Source organism: Meleagris gallopavo, chromosome 2 (genome assembly GCF_905368555.1).
Source record: "Meleagris gallopavo chromosome 2, MGAL_WU_HG_1.1, whole genome shotgun sequence".
Lineage (NCBI taxonomy): Eukaryota > Metazoa > Chordata > Aves > Galliformes > Phasianidae > Meleagris > Meleagris gallopavo.
In genome coordinates this window covers 2326755-2352969 of record NC_139405.1, presented here as the reverse complement: position 1 = coordinate 2352969, position 26215 = coordinate 2326755, and the positions used below count along the sequence as shown (strand labels likewise).

At 43.9% G+C, this 26215-nt stretch overlaps 1 protein-coding gene across 3 annotated transcripts; it reads right to left on the bottom strand.

Moving 5' to 3' along the window:
* Positions 1 to 983: 983 nt before the first annotated feature.
* PPP4R3B (protein phosphatase 4 regulatory subunit 3B) lies at positions 984 to 25690 on the bottom strand. Of its 3 annotated transcripts, none has more exons than XM_085218563.1 (16): positions 25212 to 25690; positions 24270 to 24325; positions 17285 to 17383; positions 15158 to 15778; positions 12563 to 12640; positions 11416 to 11532; positions 10329 to 10445; positions 9797 to 9946; positions 8694 to 8796; positions 7693 to 7734; positions 7270 to 7428; positions 6534 to 6703; positions 4798 to 4937; positions 4193 to 4377; positions 3572 to 3696; positions 984 to 2773 (listed from the first exon to the last, which is right to left on the bottom strand). In XM_085218563.1, the coding sequence occupies exons 1-16, from the start codon at positions 25351 to 25353 to the stop codon at positions 2678 to 2680; spliced, it is 2400 nt and encodes a 799-aa protein (XP_085074689.1). In that variant the 5' UTR covers positions 25354 to 25690; the 3' UTR covers positions 984 to 2677. The 3 variants fall into 3 exon arrangements, with proteins under 3 accessions (XP_085074689.1, XP_085074687.1, XP_085074688.1); XM_085218561.1 differs by having other exon boundaries at positions 3572 to 3774; positions 25212 to 25686; XM_085218562.1 differs by having other exon boundaries at positions 3572 to 3774; positions 9815 to 9946; positions 25212 to 25685.
* Between the last annotated feature and the right edge of the window lie 525 nt (positions 25691 to 26215).

Genomic DNA, 26215 nt, shown 5'->3' with positions numbered 1-26215 from the left:
ATCATTTACCAGTTTGTCTTTGGCAGACTTAAAATGAAGCACGGGTGAGGGTGTCCTTAGCACATTATTGACTGTAACTCTAATTGACGTTAAAAGAAACAGCCCAACCACTTCAAGTTCTGCGTAGCTTTTTATTAAAATAGCGTTTATAACTGATACATGTTGGCAGGTGTTCTTTTCCAAAAGGAGTGGTGGTGGAAGGGCCCCAGCAGGATCCGTGCAGGGGAAGCAGCTGTGGGCGACCCCTGGGGGCCGAGATGCGGGGTGACAGCCCCAGCCGTGAGCTGCTCCGTGTGCTGCCTGCCGCTTTCTACGGGAATCGGAAGAGGAATGCGAGCAGCACAGCTTAGTGCCCCTTCGTACAGTTTTTCTAGTAGCTGTAAATGTTGGTGATGTTCTTGTTTTTGCTGTTGGAAAAAGACTCGTGTTGGTCTGAAGCATTTTTTAAGCTCCTGACTGTACTTGAGGAGAGAGCTGACGTGGTGGGGAGCACTGAGTGAGCTTCAGTCAGAGCCTGAGAGGAGCTGCCTTGGGTAGCTGTTCAAAGAGCATCAGGACAGCCTTGGGTCCACGGGCCAGGTAACAGTTTTTCAGCCTTAGATTAGTAAAGGCACACGGTGCAACTCTGCTGCTTGAGTAGCACTGGAGGTGGTTTATCATCTTTACCAATGGAGAAGAGACTCAGGAAGAAAAAGAGACGGTCAGCAAGCACACACCAGCAGTACTGCTGGCAGCTCTGCTTTGAGCAGTGATGGATATTCACATCCTCCATGTCCAGAGCTGAGGGTGCAGCGCCGCCATCCCCAGGTCCACACAAGTTCCATCCAGCAGCACCTGGCCCAGAGGTGGGAAGAGCTCACGTGTCCCCTCATAGCACTGAGTCACTGACACAGCTGCACAACAGCCATTCTTAAAGAATGCTGGAAAACGTTTAAAATCCTGAGTTAACTTACCGTGTACAACAAACCAAACAAAAGCAGTAATTATGGAATTACAGGGTCACATTTTAATTCCTGAATTGTACAGGTCAGCATTAATATCACCACGTGTATACAAATGGTGTAAAACAAGTACAGTGGTATTTTTAATACAAAATAAACTTCTGTTTTATGGAAAAACTATACTTCATATCTACACAGACAGCCCATCTTTTTCCAAACGATAGCTAAAATTAAAATTAACTACAAAATCTCCAAAACAGAGAAACTGCTTCAGTTCAGACTATTCCAGGAGAAATGGACCCATAACACATTACAAGAGTGATCTATGTGGTGGACTGCAGCTGGTTTCGTAGTTCATTCTTTTTTAAACGTTTCTGACATCACGTGGTGGGAAGTTTCCTCTCCCTTCTTCATGATCTCAGGCCACATATGGGCAAACTAACATTAAAATATTTACAGTTCGCTTCCTGTTCTTGAAATAAAACCCTGGACCGTTTGCCTCTCTCAGCTCACCTCGCTTGGCTGCGGTTCATTTACCTACGTGGAATGTACTTTTATTTTCTGTCTTTAAAAAGCAGCTTTCATCTCGCACCCAGACAGGTGCTGCCTGCTGATTCTGCCCAAAGACCGCTCTTCTGCTCCTGGAATTCCACCTTGGTCCAAACAGACTTTGCTGTTAAACGCCACTAAACCCATCACTAAGAAAAACCCGTTAGTGTTTCTTAATACCACCTCAGCTATGCAATGTCAACTTGCAAACAGGGAAATCTGCTCTGAGAAGCTGCAGCTCGTTTTAACGAAGCAGAAAATGATTCCGATTCCGCGTCTTCCACAGCGTGAAGCCGACAGCTCTGCGTGTGCTGTGAACACAGCAGTCCCTGCAGATGTTTGGGAAGCAGTCAGTCCTTGGCTTAGTTATTACTGGATATCTAATGGGGGGGGGCTGGGGGGAACAAAAAGAAAAACAACAACCAACCAAGCAGAACCATCTATTCCTGCATCCAGCTTCTGTTTTATCCTCTTGGAAAATAGAAATTTAAACTGATTTTTAATTGTTTTAAAAAAAAACAAAACCAAAACAACTGAGCATGCACTAAAAATGCAGTGTCCCTCCCTCCGACCATGAGAAATTTGTAATAAATGGTCCCAGAAATCTAGATTGTTCTTATGCAAATACAGTTAGTTTTCCCTTAATTTTTTTTTTTTTAATTTTTTCAGTTTTTTTCTTAAAGAGGCATTGCTAAAAGAACACAATGTGACAGCACCATTACAAAATTAAGATTACCGGGTTCAAAATTTAAGCTTGATTTTTTCTCCTAGTTCTGTTAAACAATGGGGAAACCCTGCAATAGTTTTTTTTTTTTTTTTTAGAAATCGTTCCCTTCCCCCCCACGCCCTCCCAACACCTGAGACTTTCCTTGCTGAGAAGCCATCATCCAGGTTCTGTGTGTGAATACTAACCCTTTTTTTTTCTTTTTTTTTTTTTTTTTTTTTTCTTGACAGCCTGAATGGCAGACTCCTTACTTACTAGAAAGACATTCAGTTCCTTGGAAGCCTTGTGTTTACAGAACTAACCCTTTCTAGCTCACAGACCGAGTTTCTTTTGCTACTCCTTGCGTTATCTCATGTACTCGTGGGAGAAAGCTTTCTCAATCAGATTCTTTTTAGCTCTTAAAACAGTTGCAGCATTTGAAACCCCGTAATAAAAAGTTTTTATTCCAAAGGTTTGGTTTCCTTTATGAACCCAGACGAGATCTTTTCCTTGGAGACGTCTCTTCCTCTTCGTCGTCATCTTCATCGTCAGGATAATCCACCAGGCCAACTAGACTTCCCTGCCAATCCAAAGAAAAAGAACAAATCTCACATTCAAAAAAATACCCAGGGTGGTGTCATTTTTAGTGCATGCCTCCCCCCCCTGCAGCTCACCCAGGACACATGAGCCTGCAGAATGCCAGGCTTTTCTTAGGATGGCAGTCAAATCTACCAGTGCTTGGTTTTACAACTTTCCGTCAGGTTAAAGTAATTCTACTCTAAGGAGTTACAAACACCGAGTGCTATCTGCAGGCCGGGGACTGCGTAGTCCTTGGTGATGCCTTTTCCATTCACAGACCCATGAGTTCAGAATGTTTTTCAATCTCAAGGGCAAAAGAAAATACTGAAGCATCCCTGCTCCTCTGTATCCGGCCTCAGAATTATTTCAGATCACTGTAAGCTCAAATCGTTGCTACAGAACCTAATGTGTACACGCACATTTTCCTGGTAAGGCTCAGGAGTGTGCAATAAACATTTTAGCACACTCTTCTCCAACCTCTCCAGAGCTTTCAGGCTGACAATGCAAATAAAGCATGTACAAGAAAAGTAAGTCACACACACAAAGCAGGAATGGACTTGGAAAAGCTGAGGACTGGGAGCAGTGGAGTTATGCAAAAGATGAGAGACGACAGCCCAGTGGATTAACAGCAGGTTCCCATCCCCACTCACTACTTCCAACCTTCCCCAAAGCAGCAGGCATTCAGCCAGGCAGGGCACAGACAAACGCACGCTGCAGTAAGGCACCGCCCAGAGACCAGTGCCGACCTGCAGCTCTGCTGCCCTACGTGAGGACAGCTGTTTTCACACAGATCTCCCACCTTCGTGGCTGTCACTGCTGTGGTCAGGGTGGCGTTCTTGGAAGAGGAGCCGTTGGAGCTTGCTGGTGATGTCTGAGCTGCCACAGATTTGCTGTTTGCACCGTTTGCACCATTGGCTGCGCTGGCTGAGTGGGAAAAAGTGAACTTGAATCCCCCAGCTGAAGTCCTTTTGGGAAGATTCTCTTTATCTTCACTCTCTTTAGCTGAGGGACAGAATTTTCATGCTTAAGTATCAGCCACGAAGCACAATCCACATCACTGCATCATGGGGCAGAAGCAGCCTTTTTCTAAAATTCTGGTTTCAACGAGCAGCTTGCTCACTGACCTCAGGCAAAGTGTGCCAGCATTCCAAGTAAGAACGGTACAGCTTTGGCACAGATGGTGCTCACCCAGGACACAAACACAAAGACATGTGGTTTTGAATCCCAGTTAAACCAGGCACATGTCTGGAGTCTTGTTTTAATCCTCACCTGGCTTGCAAAGACACACTGGCAGTTCATCCCTTGCTGCAGAACACCTTTCCTCCTGCTTGTGACTCAAACCCCAGGTGTGAGCACACAACACTCTACACGTCTCGCACAGAGTAAATACAGTGGCGGTGAGATGAAATGGAGGAAATACCTTTTTTAGTTTCCATAAACTTTTCGTAGCTGTCTGGAAAATCATCCTCTGGTTTAGACTTCTCAACTGGAGGTACAACAGCTTCACCTTCCTCCTCTTCATCTTCATTGAACCACATTTCTTCATCCTCCTCTAGGGCTCTTGCATCTCTGCGAAATCTATTGCTACGCAATATAGATGGAACACTGTAAGAGACACACAACATGTGGTTCAAGTGTCAGGATCCGACAGGTAAGAAATGGCTTCTGATGCCTTAAGGTAAACCATTCCATTCTGCCACCAACAGTTTAACCAACACCCCAAGTGGCAAGAAAGCAGACTGAGGCCTAACTTGGAATGAAACAGATTCTGCTCTTTTAAGCTGAATGTTTTCTGGCTAACATTTAATGCGCTGACAAACTGAACTGTACAACAGTAGGCCAATGATGAAAGCCAGATGTAGGTTTACTCTTAATACATATAAAAATACAAAGAAGCTCACACCTCAACCACAGCTTCCTGCTTTTTCTGACATTTATGAAAGAATTAAAAACAAAACCAAAAAAACAGCAGTAAGCTGATATTACATGACATTAAATAGTAGCATTGCAAACTATATTTATTACCTGTTCAGTTTCTGGTTTTGCCGGTCTTTCTCTTGCTCATATTTTGTCTTCAACCCCTTGAATGTCTGAACATATTCGATAGATTCAAGTGCATTATAAAAGTTTTCAACTATATGTGCAATAAGCGACTTAATATCTTCCTGCATAAGAACAAAGCAATATTTAAGTCTGCAGAAGTTCAGAAAGCTTTAGAATTGATTAATTTTAGAAGTAACTGATTAATTGTCCTAAGAGAATTAAGAATTATGTGGCCAGCAGGGGCAGGGCAGGGTGGAGTTCCACCTCTGCTCTGCCCTTGTGAAACTTCATCTGCAGCACTGCAACCAGGCCAGCACAGGAGGGATGTGGAGCTGCTGGAGAGGGTCCAGGAGAAGGCCACAAAGATGCTCAGAGAATGGAGCACCTCTCCTATGAAGAAAGGCTGAAGGTGCTGGGGAGACCTTCGAACAGCCTTCCAGTACCTAAAGGGGGCCTACGGGAAAGCTGGAGAGGGACTTTTTGCAATTGCATGTAGTGGTAGGACAAGAGGGAATGGCTTTAAACTACAAGAGGGGAGATTTACGTGAGGTGTTAGAAAGAAATTCTTCACTCAAAGAGCAGTGAGGCCTGGCACTGCTGCCCAGAGAGCTGTGGGGGCCCAAGGCCAGGTTGGATGGACCCTGGGCAGCCTGAGCTGGTAGGAGGCAGCCCATGGCAGGAGTAGTGCTGGAGGGTAGGGGTGGGGGGGGGAAAAGGGACATTTTAAGGTCCCTTCCAACTCAAGCCATTCTGTGACCACAATTCTTGTAAAAAGTGTAAAAATCAATTGCTGTTTTCATAGTATTTCTCGGATTAACAGATAACACTCTGTATTTTACCAACCCTATTTGTTATATTTTGACTGAACCATGATATTCACTATCCTAGACTAGGCTTAATTGAGGAAAAAAAAGTTTCATTAGGCCCTGCTCTCTCCTAAGTTTAACTTCTCTTTATAGTTCTAAATAGCTGCATCAGCACCTGTGGAACATGGCACCTTTTGTTCAGTTGTCCAACCATAAGTCTAATTGTTGGGTAAGCCTTAACACTCAGACCACAAGGGCAAAAGACATCTGAAAATACAACACACTTCTCCTTTTTCTGGGAAGGGCAGCAACTACAATACCCTACATCTAAGAAGTGCCTTCATTTTCACAGGCCACAGAGACTTCTGAGAAGACTGCCACACCAACGTGCTCGCAGCACACAGCCCAGGACCTGTTCTAAGTCCTTGTTTCCTACCCCACAGTATAACAGCTATAACAGGGTGCTCCTGCTCGCACTGTCTGTCCTGTCCGTGTGCTGCCAGTGGAACAGCCATTGTTTCAGAGCTGACACCATCTCAGAGAGCATGATCTTTCCAATTTACAGCCAAATCGGTCTCATTTTCCTCACTTCCAAGTCTGGTCTCAAACAACTCAGCCACTTACAAGAATTTTGTCTCCAGGATGCTATCTTCTACAGAGACACGGGTATAAATAAGGCTTCTACATTTATCTTCAGAGAATGATCGAGTAAAACAAGCACGAAGCAGTGTACTGCCTCTTTTCTATTTTTAATCTCTCTCCGGGATTTTAATTTGTGACTTTAATTACTATTAAATATTTAATTCCTGTGAAATACGTGCGTTTTGTTCTTCTACCTGGGGTGACTTGTGTGCATATATATATATATACAAAAATACACACAAGAGCTGCAGAAGCTGCTTAACTACGTACCACTCTGATGAATTCAAACAGTTCAATCACAGCAGAGTTGAGCAGGTTGTATCTGGTTCCATTATCCAGCAGAGCATTTATAACCGGCTCAAAGAGATTTCCCTTGGTGATATAACGGTTGTAAAATTCATCTTTTAGGCCAATTATCCTCCTCATGAAGCGAAGAGCACCTATATGAGGAAAGAAACGAGAGAGTAACTACACATCCAGCCTCCAATCTGCCCCTCTTGGCAAGAACTGAAAAGAATTTGGATGAAACATCTGCAGACGGTTCACTTGGTTTCCTCCTCCATTCTCTGACTTTCCTCTGTCTCTGAATGCAATCAGAATCCATCACGTTCTTTTTGAAGTAGTGCAGTAACAAACCTTAGTGAGTGTAAAATTAAATTAGTTCATTCCCATGCTTCTGTGTGCACCTTCCAGAACCACGTTTCATCCAGTCCATTTGCTCCCCAGGTGCAGCACCAGATTTAGGAAGTTACTTAGAAAAGACAGGACTTCCACTTAACACAGATGATCACAACAGATCCCTGCTACCACATCACCAGCTGCAATCATTCTCCTTCCACCACTCCCATTAACTCCAGTAACAGATACCTGCCACTTCTTTTTTTCAGACTATAAAAACAGAAATTTACCCCAACTCTGAACTGAGGCGTATCCTTTTATTTACAACATATCCCATGCAGTACAAAAAACATCCTGAGGAAGGAAACTGTGGCAGCTCCATACTCACACAAGGCCAGAAAAGTGTGCTTTGAATTCATCAAAACCAGCACTCTTCTTAGCAAATCTTTGTTCATAATGTAGTTCTTGATGTGATACGTGTGGTGCTCCACACAGAAGGTAAGCAGCTCCAGGATTAAGGCGAGCAGTTGTGCTGTCTGGTAATTATCTACAAGAAAAATGTAGACAAGAACAGACACTAAAGAGGAGGATCTTTCAGAAGCAAGAGAGACTGGAAAGGGGAAAAGAAAAAACACAGCTACTCAGAAATAGATGAAAATATTCTTCCAGCTTCTTGCTACCTCAAATGAAACCCAGCACCCACATCTCCTTTAACAATAAGTATTTAAGCAACAAGATGAATTTCCTTCTTTAAATGAAGATATGTATGATACAGAGCGAGGTTCAAAACTCAAGATCAATTAAAACTTACCAGGACAAATTGTATTACTCTTAGTGGACCCAACTACTGCATCTGATAAATAGAAAATAAAGCAAACGTAAGAAAAAGTTTTCAAAGCACTGCAAATATGCAAAAGATAGGGATAAGTAGTTCTACCAGCTGTTCAAGCTTTTAATTTAACCAAAACTCTGAGCTACAGGGAAGCAATCATACAGTCAGAATGCATGCCAGCTGACATCTCAGTCCATTTGTGTTACAAAATGTCCAATGCAACTAGGTGAAAATATGTAATCTAACACTGAGGAATATTATTCCTACACAGCTAATTCTATTTTCTTCAAATATCTCCAAATGAATACTCTAGATATTCTATTTCTGTTCTCAGTTAACGCACATTTGGTTTTTATCTACTCAACCACGAGAAGATGGGTACGACCAAATCAAACACATCTGCAAAACCATTCCTTTCATCCCTTGAAAAAGTGCTTTAAAAAAAGCCTGACTCAGAGGTGCCATGACATTAAACATCTTTGTAAAGCATTCAACTGATGTGAGTGCTAATTATATAATTAAGTGCCAATTCATTCACCATTACCAAGTTAGAGCAAAGAAAAAGGAGCTCCAAGTATCTCTTGGCAGAGCTTTCCTTCAGCATTTCTCCTCTGTTGCCTCATCCAGGGTTCAGTCAATCACCTGAGCTGACAGTAACTTCCCATACCATCACAGCATTTCTGCATCTGCTCTTCCAAAAGCCCCCCATGAGCTACAGACACAGCTTTATGGCAAACATCCCCTTTTACTGCCTGGCTAACACTGGCACACAGCTCGTGGCACACGTGAGCAGGTGTGTGAGAGCACAGACCTGCACGTCACCACGCAGCGCTGCAACACGGGCTGTGAATGCTCTGTGCTCACGAAGGCCCAGCAGTTTCCAGGACATACATTCCCCATCTTGGGGGATGTATCACGGGCTCATTGTTGGTATTTCCTAAGCTCAAAAAACAAGATTTTAAAACCAAAAGCAATATTACCTTTTTCACATTTATCTTCTGATGTATTAGCCAGAAGTGGAGCAGTAAGAACGTGCATACAATGGTTGTAGAAGAAGTTGAGGAATTCACTTTTTTCTGTTTTCTAAAAGAAACAAAACTATATTAAGCATTGGCAACTGCGTGTATACTCTTAACTAAAAAGCAGTAGCAATGGAGGCATTGAGAACTGTACCCAACCCTCTCTGGTTTGCCTGCATCTATTTGTTTGGACCTGCAATATTAATCCCTCTCAAGATGTATTTCTGTATTTTGGGAAAATGATCTAAGACACCAAATCAACTTAAATACCAATAGAAAAAAACACAGTGGATGCAAACACACTGAAAGACAGTCTGTACTCTCACTGCTTCACAGAGTTTGCTTAAACCACTTCTAAGGGCATTAATTTTACCCATAATCACCTGCAACACATCACATCACAACAAGCATCACCTTGTCTATTTCCTTACATTCTATATTGTGCATGCCCACCAACACACAGTGTGCCTTCTTAAGGACAACACACATTAAATATGCATTACATCTAGGAGGAAGTTTTTCACCCAGAGGGTGGTGAGGCACTGGAACAGGCTGCCCAAGGAGGCTGTGGATGCCTCATCCCTGGAGGCATTCAAGGCCAGGCTGGATGTGGCTCTGGGCAGCCTGGGCTGCTGGTTGGTGACCTGTGCACAGCAGGGGGTTGGAACTGGATGAGCATTGAGCTCCTTTGCAACCCAGGCCATTCTATGATTCTATGAAATACTCTGGCATGGTGCTAGTAGCAGCTGCATTGTGCCATTGGTATGGAAACAGCAACTTGGTATAACACAGACCCTACTGCACTCTCTTATCCACATATCCACAGTTCAGCTACCAGGAGTTATGATCAAACTGGTGTTATTTCACCGAAGCCTTCAGCTGTTTCTGTTAACAAACTCTTGAGCAATGCCATGTCCACATGTTACCAAAGGAAGTTTCAGTTTCTTTTATAGCTTGTTAAAATTGACACTGTAACAAATATTCTTTTTTTGATCCTCTGATGAGAACAACAATACGAAAACCAGTTTTTTTTTATTTCTGCTGAGATGGTGAAGTGTCTTTACCCCTTTGTGTTTCCTTACATTAGCTGTGGCCAACATGTTCTCTGGATCTATCAAAGTGCGCAGGAGCCCCATCAGCTGAACAGCCCCGCCGAGCTCAGGATCAGTGTCACAGATCATCTGCTCAATGACCACATTGATGAGGAGGATGTCCTGAAAAAACAAAAGCTAAAAATGAGGCACGGTTTCAGTAGCCCAATGACTTCCACAGCTTCCACATCAAGGTGTTCTTTTTTTTTTTCCCCTCCAATAATGAAGCAAAATGTGAAAATGGAAAGAGCTGCACTTAAACTTTGGAGTTTTTGTCATGCAAAACCCAACTCAACTAAAAATCACTGCTAGAAAGAGCTATGAACTTATTGCTGTGAACATATGGGATTCCACCATGCTCAGAAATGTTTGTATCTGACATCTACTTTTCCGGACTAAATGTATCTCAAGTGTCAGAGAGCCTTTTGGTTTGTGGTTTTTTTTGTTCTGTTTTAAAACTAATATATTTAATGAATTCAACCAACTTTACAACATGTTTACTTACATCATCACTCTGTTGGGCCTCTTGCATTACAAATTCTCGGACCATGGATGGACTAAATTCTACCAGATAAGAAAATATATCTGTAGCAGCAGATCTAACTTGCAAATCGTCCATTCCCTAGTGAAAATGAGATCAATTTAGCAGGGAGTTACAAGCTTTGAGAACACATTATTATCAAGATTTATACAGCAGCAGAACAGTGACAGGAGAAAGAAGTGATTTTTTTCCCCATCATTTCCATCCTTTAGAAGATCACAGGGATGTCTGTCGATTTGACACCTCTAATTTAGGCAAGAAATGTTTCATTTGGTGTTATTTGGTGTTATTCCCCATGGCACTGAAGATGCCAGTACTGTTACACAGAGTTCTGTAGAAAAGAACCAATTACATATTTTAGTATAAGTTCATTTGTATCTCACTCAGACAACAAGAAAATGTACAGTTTCTAAGCTTAGAAAATTAACAGGATGGGAAACACTTGAAGCAGTCTACACATGGAAAAGAACCACAAGATCAGAATTTGTTCAATCACTTAACATTCATATTGCTTTTACATTTATACAACAGTTACCAAAGAACATTAATATCACAGGTTGCTTCTCGAATATTAAAACAAACAGAATACATAGCTTCCAACAACAGCAATGACACACAAGTTGTAACATCAAGCAGCAACAGATGCTTCAACCAAAGGAGTGAAAAAGCATGTTTTCACATTGCTGTTTAAGATGGATTAATCTGCTTTATACCACTGAAAAGGCAGGATTAGGATAGGATAGGAACAGATAAGAGGTCAAGATTATCTAAAAATACTCCTTTGGTCCTATTCCAACTACAACAACAACAACACTGAGCTGAAACATGAAAGAATCCTTTCTGAATTTTACACTTGTTGTCAAGAGGACTGCATCATCACACAAAGTCAAAACAGTCATTGCAATGAAGTGGGGCCACCTGCATATCCTCTGGTACTTTTCAGAAGAACAAAGTCATCCAATGAAACTTACAGAAAGCTATCGGGCAGATCTGATTAGAGGTCACACACTTTCCCCCCTTTTAATAAAAACAGTTCTGAATTTTCACTTACCATCACAATTTCAAGAGCTGGAAGGATTCCCAACTTTGCCAAAGTTTTGAAAAATGCATCTCTGTTCTGAGGTTGTAATGTCTGAGAAAATGCACAGAACTCCTTGAAAAAGTTAACCTGTAACACAGGGGAAAAAATGAGCATTTGATTCAGGAAACACTCAAAGTATGAAATGGTTGTGATTTGTATCAGTTTTGTACTGGCTGGTCTATGCCTGCCTGGTAAAGGGACTGCTCTGCTCCTCTCCTCCAATGTTCAACATCAGTTAGGCAACATTAAGGATGAAAGGAAAGCCAAAGCAGTTAACAAAATCTGTTAAGAGGCTGAATTTAAGTAGGACAGTCATCTTGTAGCTATTTTATCACATTTAGCATAGGAAGGATTTATACTTCTGCAGTTTGCCTTCTGTTAAAAGAACAAACGTTCTCCCTTGCTGAAAACAGTCACTCTAGATTTTAGTAAGGCAATTTAAGCTGATAAAGAGTCAGAGAGAAACAAGTTGCCCAAGGAGGCTGTGGATGCCCCATCCCTGGAGGCATTCAAGGCCAGGCTGGATGTGGCTCTGGGCAGCCTGGGCTGCTGGTTGGTGACCTGTGCACAGCAGGGGGTTGGAACTGGATGAGCATTGTGCTCCTTTGCAACTCAGGCCATTCTGTGATTTTATGTTTGTAATGTACATACTAAGAGACCATTGCTAACCCTTGGCCCCAGGGCTGAAACATCTCACTGACTGAGCAAAATACAATGAGAAAAAGCAGTAACTGTATGGTAAGCCTTAGGGAGAGAGCATGCTGAAGAGCACTTAGGATCATTCACAGGATATGTCAAGATGGAAGGGACACACAGGGATCTCTAAGTCCCATTCCTGGATCCAGACAGCACCACATGCAGCTTGTCACCAACCAGCGTACCTTCAAGCTTAGGACTTTAGCTTAGCACTGTTCCCAGTTACTGAGAACAAATCAATCAGATTTTTACCTCACAAGAAATATTCTTCTAGTGAGTACAAAATCAAAGACGATGCCACATTAGAATGGTTCCCTCTAGGGTTACAGAAACACCTGATTGGAGGCAGCACAGCTCCAGTGTTCCCGCTTTGTGCCTGACGATTAAAGTACTCCAAGAAGTCCCAAGCACAAGGACTTACCAATTCACATCGTTTGTCATCATCTGTAGCTTCATCTGTTAGTTGTGCAAAAACTTCGGACAAAAATTTTTCATCTTCCTGTGTAACACAAAAGGAAAACAACTTACACAAGACAGCTTACACATCGAACTGGCCTTTACAGGCTGACACTATACAGTCAAGCTTAACTACTCGCTCGCTTCTTAGAAAGGAAAAAATATGTACTTGTAGATGTGGTCAATAAATATATACATTTGATCATTAAAAAGGGAAAGGCAAGAATGCAAGTTTACAAACATCACTTCCAGTGCACTCTTTCAGTCCTCACGCTGTGCAGCAGCACCACAGATGAAGCTGAGGATGGGCGAAGCCACCAGACCTGCCTCCTAGCAGGACTCAGCAGACCTCACGTCTCTCTGCTCTCCTCCAGCACTCCACTCGCAGTGCTTCACAGCACCACAGGCTCACTGTGTGATGTCCTGCTACCAGCAGGCAGCACAGTGTCAGAAGTGGCCACTTAACACTCCAGGCTCCCTCCCTGTGCTGGACAGGTCCTTCCTGTTGGCTACAACTGCACAGCCCTGCAGCAAAGCTCTTCTCAGCAAGCCAAGCTCCCCTACTTGTACCAAGTTCAGCTTTCACCCATCAGGAAAACTTTTCTGATTATTTGCTTTTCACACCAAGATAATTTACTGCCAGGGGATACCCCTCAATTGCACAGGGGACAACAACTCATTTCCTGCCAGATGTTCTGGTCACACCACTGCCTAACGGCCAAGGCACAGAACACCAGGATGAGCCCCACCTCTCAGCAGCTGCCTCCCACCTGCTCTCTGCATGAGGATCTTCCCCATACTCCTTTACATGGAATAGTGCTGGTGTTCTTTCAAACCAAACTGCCTGGTACTCTCCAAACACAATACAAATCTGAAGGCCAATGGTAACATTACGCTTTACTACGAGTGATACCTGAATCAGCGTCAGAAGGAAGATGACCTGCAAAGACTTATTGGTTTATTTTAAGCATTGCTGGCCTTAACAGCTAAATTAAGCCTGTTAAAAAAATCGTATCACAACAAGCAGATTGTGTAAAGCTGCTGCAGCTGTAGTCCTCGTGTCCTGGAGCACAGCACGGCTCCAGGCTCACTTTCTATTCTAGCTCTGCTTCCCACCCATCACAGAGCCCTGCTGCTGCACAACCTGTTACTCCTATGGCTGTGTTCCCTAGGAAAACACTGGTATGCCTAAGGCACTAAGATTTCTAATTTCTACACCAAACCCAGAGGAGCTTCAGGATTCTTATGCCACACAAAGAAGCTGATTTACACCAGGAAAGTGGGAAAAGTCCTGAACCTCCTGTTAGCACCACCACGCAGCTCCCCAGAGCTACGACAGCCAGCAACCTGTCTGTGTTTTCTGTGTAACCCTCAAGGCAGGTTAACTGATGTAGGTATCAATGCCACTTGTAGACCAATGTGCAAGCCTCAATTACAGTCCTAACTCTACATAAACTGTGTGCCATCCACTCATCCCAACCACAGCCCAGATGGCAGTGACAGAGCAGCACAGAACTGCCACAGTCCCAGAGCTTCCTTTGAAGAGTACCTGAGAGAAGAGCCAGGAAGTGAGAGTTTTCTGCTAGGGTACAATTAAATGTTCAGTACAGTAAAACTTAAATGGAATATGAAAACCTTTTCTTTTTTCAGTATCTCTCTAAATGGAAGTAGGACTGTGGCCCTAGGAAAATGACACTGAATGTATTTTTAGATTTAGAAAAGTTACAAATGCAAAATAATAAAATGGAAAAGATTTACTTAACCAAATCATTCTTTTTGCAAGAGAGACCTACTTTGCTTCTTTCTGTTATTCAACCCAAGTAAAAAGAAGCCTCAAAGCTCATCCACGTAACTGCCTTTTGTTGTTCCTTTGTGTTTGAGTAGTTCTAGGTTGTTGGGTTTTTTCTCTCTGCTCCTCTACTGCAGTCTTTAGAAACACTCCTCATGGCAATGTTATTTCTCCACAGCCTACTTCCTTCCACAACTTCAACATTCTTTTCTTCAAATGAAAACTGACACGTCTGTAAAGTTCTGCTCCACATAAATGTGCCATATTCCAAAGTAAATGGACCACAAACAGAACCAAACCACTTTGGTAGCCCTCGGTTTGCACAACAAAATATGAACTGAAAACACCCAAATCATCACTACATGCATGCAGAGCATTTCACATCTAAGGCTCTTTCCATAGTCCAATTTGTCTGCCACAATCAGCTGCTCTTAAGTCTGTTTCTGACTGTGAAGTCTTCAGGATATTTTTCAGGACCTTGGAATTGTAATATTTTGTGTTATTGCCGTGGGATATCAGCAGAAAGAGAAAACCAGTGAATTAACTACTTCGTATTATAACATGAGCATCAGGAATCAGTACAATAAATTATTTACAACATATTGAAAGCCTGTAAATCTAATGTTTTTAAAAATCAAAAATAAAATTAAGGTATCAGAAATCAGTGGAAAACAACTACTTCACAGTGTTAAAAGAGCCATAATCAGTTTCCAAACTGCACCTAGATGCATCTACACATCAAGAATCTATAGCATATTAAAAATCACTTACCTGCAACATACTGACAATCTCAACTTTGTTGAAGAAAATAAAGGAAGTAAGGGTAGAAAGAAAGTTCTCTTCAAAAACCGATGGTGTCGGCAAGATGATGTCCTGAATGTACTGTACCCTGTAAGTCTGATGGATTTTTTGCCTGAGTTCAGAGTCTGTTATAGGAATAACTTCCTTAAATTTTGCTGTTTTGGTCAAGAACTCCCTGTGCCGTTTTGGCTGAGCCAAAGAAGGGTCATACTCAAGGCATCCAACAACATCCATAATACACTCATCAGAAAACATCACCTCAAACAGAGTTGCTTTATTGAGGAACAAAATTCCTCTAATAATTTCATACAAATGATGCAAGCCTTCTGTGTTCTCTAAATTCTCGCAGACTTGGAAAAGCTGCAATAGTTTTTTAATATAGCCTTCATTCTCCAAGGCCAGTGCTAGCTTTTCTCTACGGATGGGTGAGGAGAGAACAGAGGTAACTAGGTCAGCAATCTCTTCAAGTTTGTTGAGTTCACAAGAAGGAAGGTCGATCAAAGGACTGGTTTCGGGCATCTCTTCTATGTGCTCCTCTTCAGACTCGATAAGGTCCTGTGTGACTTCCACTGAAGGATCCTTACCCTGAACCTAAAAACAGTGCACAGTTAACTGTCTCATCCCACTACATACTTAAGAGAAATCAAGCAGATAACGTACATAAATCCTTTCATGCCTTCAGCTGCCTGGAAAGTTTCTAGCCGTGAGGAAGAACAGTTAAGTCTGCTGCCTGTGAATTCTACAGAAGTCACTACCATTACCTCCAGTAGGTATTTGTCAAAAATCAAACAAACAAACCCACCAAACCTAACCACATCTGTGCAACAAAGAAATCTGAAGCACCCTGAAGATAAAATACAGAAAGTAAAGAAGGGCATAACAAAGCCTTCTTTCAGTATCTCAAACAGAAGGGAAGACTAGGCTATAAAGTCATGGTAAGAGCCCACAGCTATGCTAACATGATGTGAACCGTAAGAAAAAGACCAAGAACAAAGGCATAAAGGTATGGATGCCCAAACTGAACGGGGAAAGAGGGATGCAACTGACTCCTACTCCGTACTCTCGTTCTGTTGAGCATGCTCCTCTCTTTCCCCCAGCCTACTCTCACACCCTGTACTTTTTATTTCCTTTACTCGCCCTAAGATTCATAAACTCCTATCAGACCTCTCCCACAAAGGATCACCTCCCAAAGGGGAGTCTCAAAGTGCTAAGAGTTTTGAAATCCAATGAAAGAACTAAGGCTAATGGCTGGCACCACCTGACCACATGAAGTCCTTCCTTTCAGACTGATTACCAGATCAGCCCCACACAGGACTAACTGAAAACCTGGCCTATGTATTAGACATATCTGCAGCTACTAGCATCAGTTCCTTTCAGTATTTCACAACTGAGAAGATTCAAACTCAGCATGCTTTGGAGTATGAGAAAGCATCTTAATCAGCTATTTTGTTCAAAGGAAACTGCTCAGAATCCTGAGTTCTAAGTTTCTTTAGTTACAGCTTTAGTGTTTTCCAGAATCTGAGACAATTAGGATCAATTCTGACACAAAAGTCTGGGTTTCTTCTGTGAAGTACACACAGGTGTAGTAACTCCACTGATCTGCTATTAGTAGAATCGAAAGTGTGAGATGTGAACTCTGTTACCTACTAATACAGTGCAGACTGAAATATTCCTAAGATATGGTCAGTAAGACCTAGGCCTTGATGGAAAAATGACTGACATTTTGAGCTCAGTCAGCAATGCCAGCAGTGCCTCTCACTGAGGGAGAGCTACTCCCACACATATTACAACTGATTACAACCAGCTAGCTCCCCACAGGACAGTTAAAATCTGGCACTCTAGGTTTTCTAGTTTTTAATCTAAAAAAAAGTCAAAATCTGGGTTTCTCTTGCTGATTTTAAGAGCAGGAAGGCCAACTGTGAAAAATACAGATTTTGTAAAGAGTGGCAACTTAAGATTTTACACAGAAAAGCCACAGAAAGCAATGACAAAGACATGCTTATTTTACAAATAGGTTTTAAAAGTACAACACAAATACATGAAAAGACAGAAGACACTAAAACATCTGCAAGAAACAATAGGAAATTTTAAGTGTACCTGGCAGATTTTTTCCCAGATTTCATCACAGCCAGCTTTTTCTTGAAAACTCAGTGCTAAGTCATAGTTCTCTGCTTCTGACCAAACAATCAAGGTGTCCTGTTTAAGACAAAAAAAAAAAAACAACAAATACATTCATCTCTCAGACAGTTCAGATCTTCAGCAGGGATTTAACTGTATTCTGTTGAATCACATCTAAGGAATAAGTAATAATTTGTTACCTTTGTAATAGCTTTAGTCACTGAAATCTTAAGTTTTTTGTTTTGCTCTAAGGGACATCACCTTTTTTTTTTTTTTTTTTGCTTTATGAATGTTATCTTTCCATATTGAAAACACTCATAATGGCATTTCTCTGCAACACACAGTAGTTCTGATTGTGCACATGAATGCACACAAAAAGTTAAGTAAATTTGTAACGTAAATACAAAAAACCTGAAATTCTTCTGAAGCTGTGGATGAAAGTAAAAGATTATCATTTCCTTCTCAGAAGAAGTTTAATACAGCTGTAACAATGTGAGAATAAAAGCTTTGAGTATTACAAACCTAAACACATGCAATATGTTTTTCTAAACTGAAAGACATGCAAGTTTTATGTAACTCAAGCAGTAAGTTACTACCAAGTCCACAAACACCTTGGCAACAGATATTTTCAACTGAGCAAGTTTTCTTTTCCTCCGTAATAACCACCTCTACTAATTGAATTTGCACGTTTGAACAACAGATTTTACATCAGAATTTCTGCATAGACTATAGAAGATCTTTTTTAATGAGGTTTTGTTAGGTGACATGCTGCTCTAAGTCATGCATTCCTCTTAGCAGGCACCTAAAACATCTTCTGACTTGTCTCACTATATGACACTACCAATACAGTCTTTTGTTTTGAAACAAGCCCAACTTCCTCATTTAGGGTAGAATATTTCCAAAACAAGGCCATTCAAACACATACTGAACAATGGCACTTGCAGAGCAAAGCTGCATTAACGTAACTTAATTCAGAGTGGCTGAGAATTTCAGTGCATATGGCTCAAAACATGTGAGTTACCAGGTCTGTAGCAGAGCTGCCAGGTCAGGAATGAAGCCTGTGCTTGGACACCCAAATATGCAGTTCTGCATCCTACAATAAACCCATCAAAGTGCCTCAAGCCATCTGCTCTCTGCTGGTTTTGTGAGCTCCAGCAAAATGTTCAATGCTGTTACATCTGATGACTTCCTGAACTGCTACCACAACTTGTTTTAAGCCCCAGTAAACCCCTGCTTGATGTCAATAAGGTAATTCGCTTCCTACTTTTGCTGAGGACAATACTAAGCACACAACTCAGGGAGGCCTGTAAGTATTGATCCTTCACCTCGTATATCATTTTTGTCACAAACAAAATACCTGAGTGACGTTTTTAAGTTCAGCAATCAAACCCAAGCAGACAAGTGAGCAGCTTATAGACACCCAGTGTGTTAAGGAAAGCAGCAGGCAACAAGGAACAGAGGTCCCAGTGCCCTCTCCCTCTCATCCTTACCCCAAAGGGCTCTCAACTCTGGCCCATCCCACGTTGAAGGGAAGAAGCCTTCTCCTGAAGGTCTCAGGAAGGGATTACTGCCTTCCCAGGTGATCCCCACTGCTCCCTGTCACAGTCAGCATTCCTTAATCCTCCCTGACCCAAGCTGGGTTAGCTCAGGTGCTGCAAGCAGACCCAGCAGCAGTTGGGGGACAGCTCAGGGAGCAGGGAGCTGACCTGCAGCTGCATGGCTCACAGTGAGACCCTCCTCCCACACAGTGTGCCAAACAACTGCTGCAGCACCACATGCCAGCAGCTCTCCATGGAGCTTCTGCAGTGTTCTCACAACAGCCAAACGCAGTGCTGTGCTTCCATCTCAGCTTCTCATGCATACTCTTCTCACATGGCAACCTTGCTGATGATAGCCTACTACTAAATCAGCTTCTGTATTCCACAGGAAAACCACAAGCCACACTAAACAACAGCAATTGTACAAGCTCAATATTTCTTCCCATATCTGTCTACTTTTCCTTAAAGAGACAGGTCTTCCCTAGCAAAGCACTGAGCTCCCTGCACTGCTCACAAGAGCTGTTTTTTTTACTACAGTGCCTCATAGAACACTTGCATTTTCCTGCTACATTTTCCCTGCTTTGGGGTTGACCCACGTGTGCAAACAGCACAGCTTCCTATGGCTGGCACCACCCTGCTCACAGCTGTTGAGTCTCGTCTCTGGCTCAGGGACAGCTCAGCCCATGTTTACAGTGATGTGACATTTGAGAGAGAGCAGGGAACTGGCCTTCAAGGAATAGGAACAGCTGGAAACTGCAGAAACTGAAAATCCAGTCGGCTCCCGCCTCGAATCCAACTGAGCTGCCACGGAATCCAAAGAACACAGCAGAAAGAGGTCTCCCAAGTGGTCACTCAGAGTTGCCAAAGGAGCTTATTTGCAGGAAGTGAAAACAGAATATGTACATTTTGATACCAAATACATTAGCAATGATTTTGATCAATAGAGTTGATATAGGCTATCTGAAGAGAGCTTGGAATCATTCAAGTACACGTGTGCTGTGGGATGCCTGTTACCACCTGAAGGCATTTTACAACATAAAATCAGTCAATAGGGTAAAACAGAATGATATAAATGATGCTGCAAATTAATAGCATCAACTTGTCTTTCCTGTAACATCCTCCTTAAAAACACTTGTCTTTTACAGACTAATTCAACTGAAGAGAATTCTTAATTACAATTTCTTGGGAATTGCAAAGATCAAAATGGGAAACGTATACCTGAAAGTGTTCTGTGAAACCACTGATGCCCTAATGCTCGCAAATCAATGCTGCTGCATGTAAGCTGAATCCCAGAGGAAGCTTAATGAACACAGGGGTGAAGAAGTCCTGCTCACAGCCCAGGATCACACAAGTACCAGACACACATCAGTGACTTCAATGACTGCACGCACCCACAGAGATTGTGCTTAAACATTTGGTGAGAATTCTGAGTTACTGAATGGTGCCTGCTGCACTCTGCAATGCTTGCACAAGTTCTGTAAGTTTCTCCAAAAATATTTCCAAAGGATTTTAAAACATAAACTGTCTTAAGTGTTTCCAACACATAAGCACAGAGAAGAACTGCAAAGAGCAACCAGGATCCTTCCTGCTCTCTTTAAACTCTCCCACTCATAGCTCATAGGCAAGATGCTGCCTGTTGTCTTCTTCAGTTTCATCTGAAAATAACTGTTCCACACCAACAATGAATTTACCCGTCATCCCTACGCTTCCTGCATGACCCAAGAGCACCCAGCATCACAGACTGACACATCCCAGGCCCAGCTCCTTCACGTGCTCAGATGAGCAACAGCAATCTTCCTGAATTCACTCAAACGATACAACACAACACAAAGCAAGAAAAAGAGTAATTCAGATCAACAACCCGAGCTCTAAGAGCACCTCACTCTCTCCTCACTTCAGTGGAGGATCACCAAATGCCTGCTGCTCCCTCTCAGTGTCTCCATGTCAGCCCCTTGCTCTCCTCCAGTGCTAGCAGAGAGGGGGAGAGAGGCAGGTAGCTCAGCCAGCAGAAAGAGATGTTTGGTGGGATCAGATCCTACAGCTGATCTGCCAAGCAGCTGCATGAATGCTCACGCTAACTGCTTGGCTGCCTTCAGTCTGCTGTGGTTTAACCCAGCACCATGTGGCTGTTCACTCCCTCCCTCCCCTCCCAGTGGAATGGGGGAGAGAACTGGGGGAAAAAAAAAAACAAAAAACACCAAAACAGAACTCATGGGTTGAGATAAAACATATTTAGTAAGAGAAAAGGAAGAAAGAAATAGCAGAAATGATAATTATGTTTACAGAAGAACTGATAAACAACATGGTTTGCTCACCACCCACAGTCTGATGCCCAGCCATGGCCACCGGCTGCAAAGCCCCAGCCAACTCCCTCTATCTTTATAGCTTTTTATGTAATGCCACATGGTATGGACTATCCATCAGCAGTGCTGGTTGTGTCCCTCTCAGCTCCTTGTGCCACCCAGCCCCTCGCTGGCAGGACAGTACAAGAAGTTGAAATGCCCTCAGCTGGCTCCGTGCAGCACTACTTACCAACAACTCAAACGTTGGCATGTTATCAGCACTATTTTTCTCCCAAAGACACAACATACCATCATAGCAGACACCATGAAGAAAACCAACCCTGGCCCAGTTGAAACAAGCACAGCGTTGCACCACTGGAAGCATATCGAATCCCAGCCTCAAGCAACTCCGCTGACTTTGCCTGAAGCAAATTGCTCTGATGTCACCTGAATGACAGCAACCGTGCTTCAAGAGCATCCCTCATCCTACATCTGAAAATAGGTAATGCTCCTTTCGGGGAGCTCCACCATCACTGTGCACAGTGAGAATTTCTGTAGCAGCTTCAAGACTTAAAGCCACACAGCTGAAAACGACCGCCCTCAGAGCCGCGCGGCAGGAACAAAGCAGGCAGAGCCATCTGATTTCACTGCAGCACTCATCCACCCTTCTGCCAGCCCTGCCAGGGAACAGTAACCTCAAGCAGAGGGTGGAACAACAGATGGGTGCGGCAACAACTTCTGAAACTGCTCCTGCCAGAGCCTCCAGAGCACATCTGACCCTGCCCTTTGGCAACCACCCCGTGCTCAGCAGAGGAGTGTTGCTCTCAGAGCCCAAGCCCCAAATGCAGGGTGACCTAAAGCTCTTAGGGTGCCTCTTGCTGTTTGCAGACACGGAATCAGAGATTCTTCCAGGCTGTGTGCTGAGCAGTCTGCCACCTATGTCATGTTTCTTGTGAGGAAAGATCATGACTATTGCATGCTAAGGCTGTGACAGAACAGAATTCTGCACAAAGCCAGGCAACACAAGCGGGATTTGAGAAGGCAGTTTTGTTTACAATTAACCAACAGTTCTAGTACTATTTAGCACAAACTGGGAATCGTACACTGATTAAATATCAGGTTTTTTTTTTTTTTCCCCCACCCACAGAACAATGTTATGCAAATCACAACTGAAGCAACAGCTACTCTGTAAGTGGATTCAAGTCACTCACAATGCGTAGGCAGGGCAGGCTTCCCTTCTGTCAAGCCACACCATCTTGTGGCTTCCCCCAAACCAAGGTGAAAGGCACCTTAATGAAATCTGCAGCTGAACTCTGACACCACCTGAAGTGCCTGGCCTGGACAGATAGGCACGGCCTCCAAGTCCTCAGGCTGCCTGCACAGCAGACCTCAGCCAGGGTGCTACAGAAAGACAATCCGTGTTCTTATCTGGTCAGTCAAAATATTTTGCCTGATTCTTCCCACCGTTTTAATAACATCTGCTGAGAAATGGACTTGTGAGAAGCACAATCTGAGCTGAGACTGAAGCACAGGACAGCCAAAGGTTTGGCTCTTTGCAGTAGGCACATACAAATTGAAGACCAAGCACTAGTCAAACAAAAGCAGCCTGAGTTCAGAAATGAGACAGATCTCGAACCTTTCTCTGGAAAACTCCCATCATTATTACTTAAAAATAAAAACAAAAAAATGAAGACTTCCCCAAAAGAGTGAGAACCAAAGTAAACACTCAGCCACAAGGGCAAAGAAGCATTAGAACTGACAGTAAGAGCCAACCCAAACAAACTTCAGCCTAAGATAAGGTTTTTAGAACTACAGCCTAAATAGACTTTTCCACAACAACAACAACAAGCCAACCACCTAATTAAGTCAATTGAGACTTCTCTCAGTTAAGTAAAGAAAGTTTTCAAACAAGTAGCTGTCTGAGGATTTCAGAGGACAGGCAGCAAAAGGAAGCACTTCAAGCTTTGCAGCAAGGCAGCCTGCACTGGTGTTTATGTTAGGCGTTAGCTTCCTGAACCAAACAGGAAGCAGCTCAAGGCCTTTGACTCGCAGAACCCTGCAGAACTCCCACGAATATCTCCTGCCACCCACCCAAGAAAAGCCAGCAAGCATCACCTGACTGAATACACCAACACCTCACCAGAGAAAAATGGAAACCGCAGAAAGCAGCTTTCTGAGAAATGAGCCTAAGTCTGCCTGCAGCCAATCTGCGTTCCAGAGCCTGCATGAAGGCCCCTCTCCTCAAATCCTCATAACATAACTTGTCATCTGTCTTTTGAAAAAATCCAAAGCGAAACACTTCAACAGGCTCTTAATGATTTAGGAAGAAAATGAAATTGTTTTCTAGAGCTGAAATGCTTCTGGACAGCATAATGATGAAGAGTGGTATAAAACACTGAACAAAAGAAACAGAACAAAGAAATAGACAGGAAAAAAAACAGTACAAAATCATGAGAACAATGTAGGCAGAGACATCAAAATGGAACATAGAAAAAGGAAAAAACGCAGCAAAAGCAAGAGATTTGGTAGACTGTTTTAGTGTATTAAAAAAGATGACCTCATAACATAGCTCCCAACTGTTTTGCTCCTTTGTTTTGCAGAAGCCTTACCCCCAGGAAAGGCAACTGTGCAGCTAAGTCCCCCAACTGCAGGCATCTCACTGAGGAGAGCAGGGGGTTTCAAGGCTTAAAGCAAGAGCTCAACAGCAACAATAACAAGGCCCTCAAATTCCTTCGTATTACTGTCAAAGAAAGAATAGTGGAAATAAACACAGCAGAAATCACAAGGCAGTTGAACTGTTACCTTCCTCATGTGTCAGTTATTTCACATGCACAACCCCATCTCCCACTACAGGCTATGTTTCTAACTAATTTTCTTGTAACAAGGCCAATATTTACCCAAATAATACACACAGATGCTCTTCAAAGCCTTCATTCCAAAAGGGTTTTTTAGGAGAACGATATTTCTAGAACACGAAGCCAGACAGCATCTACAAGCTCCTAACTTAAGTTCTTCACCTCTACGAAAAAGCACACCACCAAGTGCACATCACACCTCTCTTTTTTCCTGCAGGACAGTCAGTCTGAGCACGAAACAACTGAGCATCAGTAATCAGAGAAGCTGAAGCCTGGTAAAGATACTTACCTGCTGTTTTTGATATGCAGTGTTCGGATTTATCTTCGATTCTAGCAGTAGTGAGCCTGAAAAAGTAATGAAGACACTGAGTTTAACAAAGCAAACATTTCCATGGATCTTACACCAACACGTTTTGAGCCTAAACCACATCTTCCAGGAAGTCCTACAGAACAATATGCTTTAGACATAATTCTAAGTAAGCCAGATAAAACAAGATTTAACACCCACAGTAAAACTCAAAATTCTCCACACCACGTTTTCCTCAGGAACCCAGTGTGACAATTAACTGCTTTAAGGGCCCTGTAACAAATGCATACAAACTCACAGCAGGGAACACGCTGCACAGAATGAAAACATGTTTGCCCACACAAGCCACGTGGGGCCATTTGCTTTTATTTCCTTCAACTGCCCTTCACAAGTGAATCATCCAGATAAACCCAACGCTCGACACTGGGTTTGTGAGCAGTGTATGTATCCTGGCAACAGCTCCGGTACAATCCGTAGGCTCTGAGGTGCTTTATTCAGCACGTTGGCACCTGTTGGCTGCTGAGCGGCCAGAGCGTGCCCTCTGCCAGGCACACAGCCGTACAGTGACCCTAGAACATAAAGCAACAACACACAACACGACCTGAGCCTTTCCGGATAGCATCAGTGAATTCCTAGCGTAGAAAAAGCCCTCCTGGAGCACCGAGCAGGGAAAGCAAAGGGCGCTCCAGAACCGAAAAGCAGTCTTTGCCGGAGCCGAACAAGATGTCGTCACGTGCAGCAGCTCCATCTGCCCTCGGCCAGGGGCAGGAAGGAGCAGCGGGCGGGCAGAGCAGCGCAGGGCAGGCGGGGAGAGGCCGGGGGCCTCCGGACCGCCGACAGGGAAAGGGAAGGGAAAGGGGAAGGCCCGGAGGAGGCGGCCCGGAGGAGGCCGAGGCCTCCGCGCAGCCCCGGCCACGCTCTCACCGTCCGACTCGGCGCGCACCAGCAGCGACATCCCCTTGAGGCGCTCCACGTAGGTGGAGGAGACGTGCCCGGTGCCCCTGTCGTCCCATTGCCGATCCTCGTTCAGGGTGTAGACCTTCACCCGCCGGCGGGTGTCCGACATGGTGCGGCCCCGGCCTCGGGCCCGCGCTCCGGCCCCGGGCCCGCTCCGCCTCCGGGGGGCGATGGAGCCGAGAGCGGGGTTGGAAGCGGGGCGGCGGCCGCTCAGGGGCAGCGCGGGGCCTTTAACGCGCCGCTTTTCATGGCTCCCCGCCGGAGAGAGGGCGACGCCGCGCCCCGGCTCGGGCCTCCCTGGCGCCGCTCCGCCGCCTCGGCAGCTACCGCGGCGCCGCCGCCATCTTGTAACCCGACTCTCGCCGCCTTTCTCTTCCTTCCAGCCCGGCCACGGGCTCCCCTCGCAGGGGCTACGGCGGCCGGGAGCTGCTTCGGCGCCGCAGCCGGGACGGCGGCAGCGGGCGGGGCGGGGCGGGGCTGTGGCGGTGCCCGCCCGAATCCTCGCGCCTCTCAGGTCCCGAGTTGGGCGGTTCTGAGCCCGTCGAACCGAGCCTTTACGTCCTTGTAGCACAGATAATACACATCGTGAGGTTATACACATCACTTCACGTTCTTAAAGCCCAGCCCCAGTGCTGCTACCCGCACAAAGTCCATCACCGAGTCCTGAAAGCAAAGACTGACGTTTCTCTCACAAAATAGCATCAGGATCGGTCTGCAGCATCTCCTTCGGCCACCCACCCTCTGTCATAGCAGCACCACAAGCCAACACTACGATGTGCGTTTTGTTGCACTCCCACTGAAAATGAAATCATTACCATCTTTTGCAACAAAGATACGCCTCTACATGCTTATCCTGAACATCCTTTCTGTGCACATCTTTTAAGTATGGATAAGGAGGTTGGTAACTATGTAGAAAAATCTGTGTTGTGTTATCTCAGTAGTGGATGGAGTGTTAGCAACCATAACATAAT

Bases quoted from the DNA above. Each gene is read 5' to 3' on its own strand.
- PPP4R3B (XM_085218561.1), bottom strand. From the start codon at position 25,353: ATGTCGGACACCCGCCGGCGGGTGAAGGTCTACACCCTGAACGAGGAT. The intron at 9,947-10,328 runs GTAAGTAAACAT...TTGTTTTTTCAG, and splicing joins AGGCCCAACAGAGTGATGAT to GACATCCTCCTCATCAATGT. The intron at 7,429-7,692 runs GTAAGTTTTAAT...TTTTTCTTGTAG, and splicing joins GAGTAATACAATTTGTCCTG to ATAATTACCAGACAGCACAA.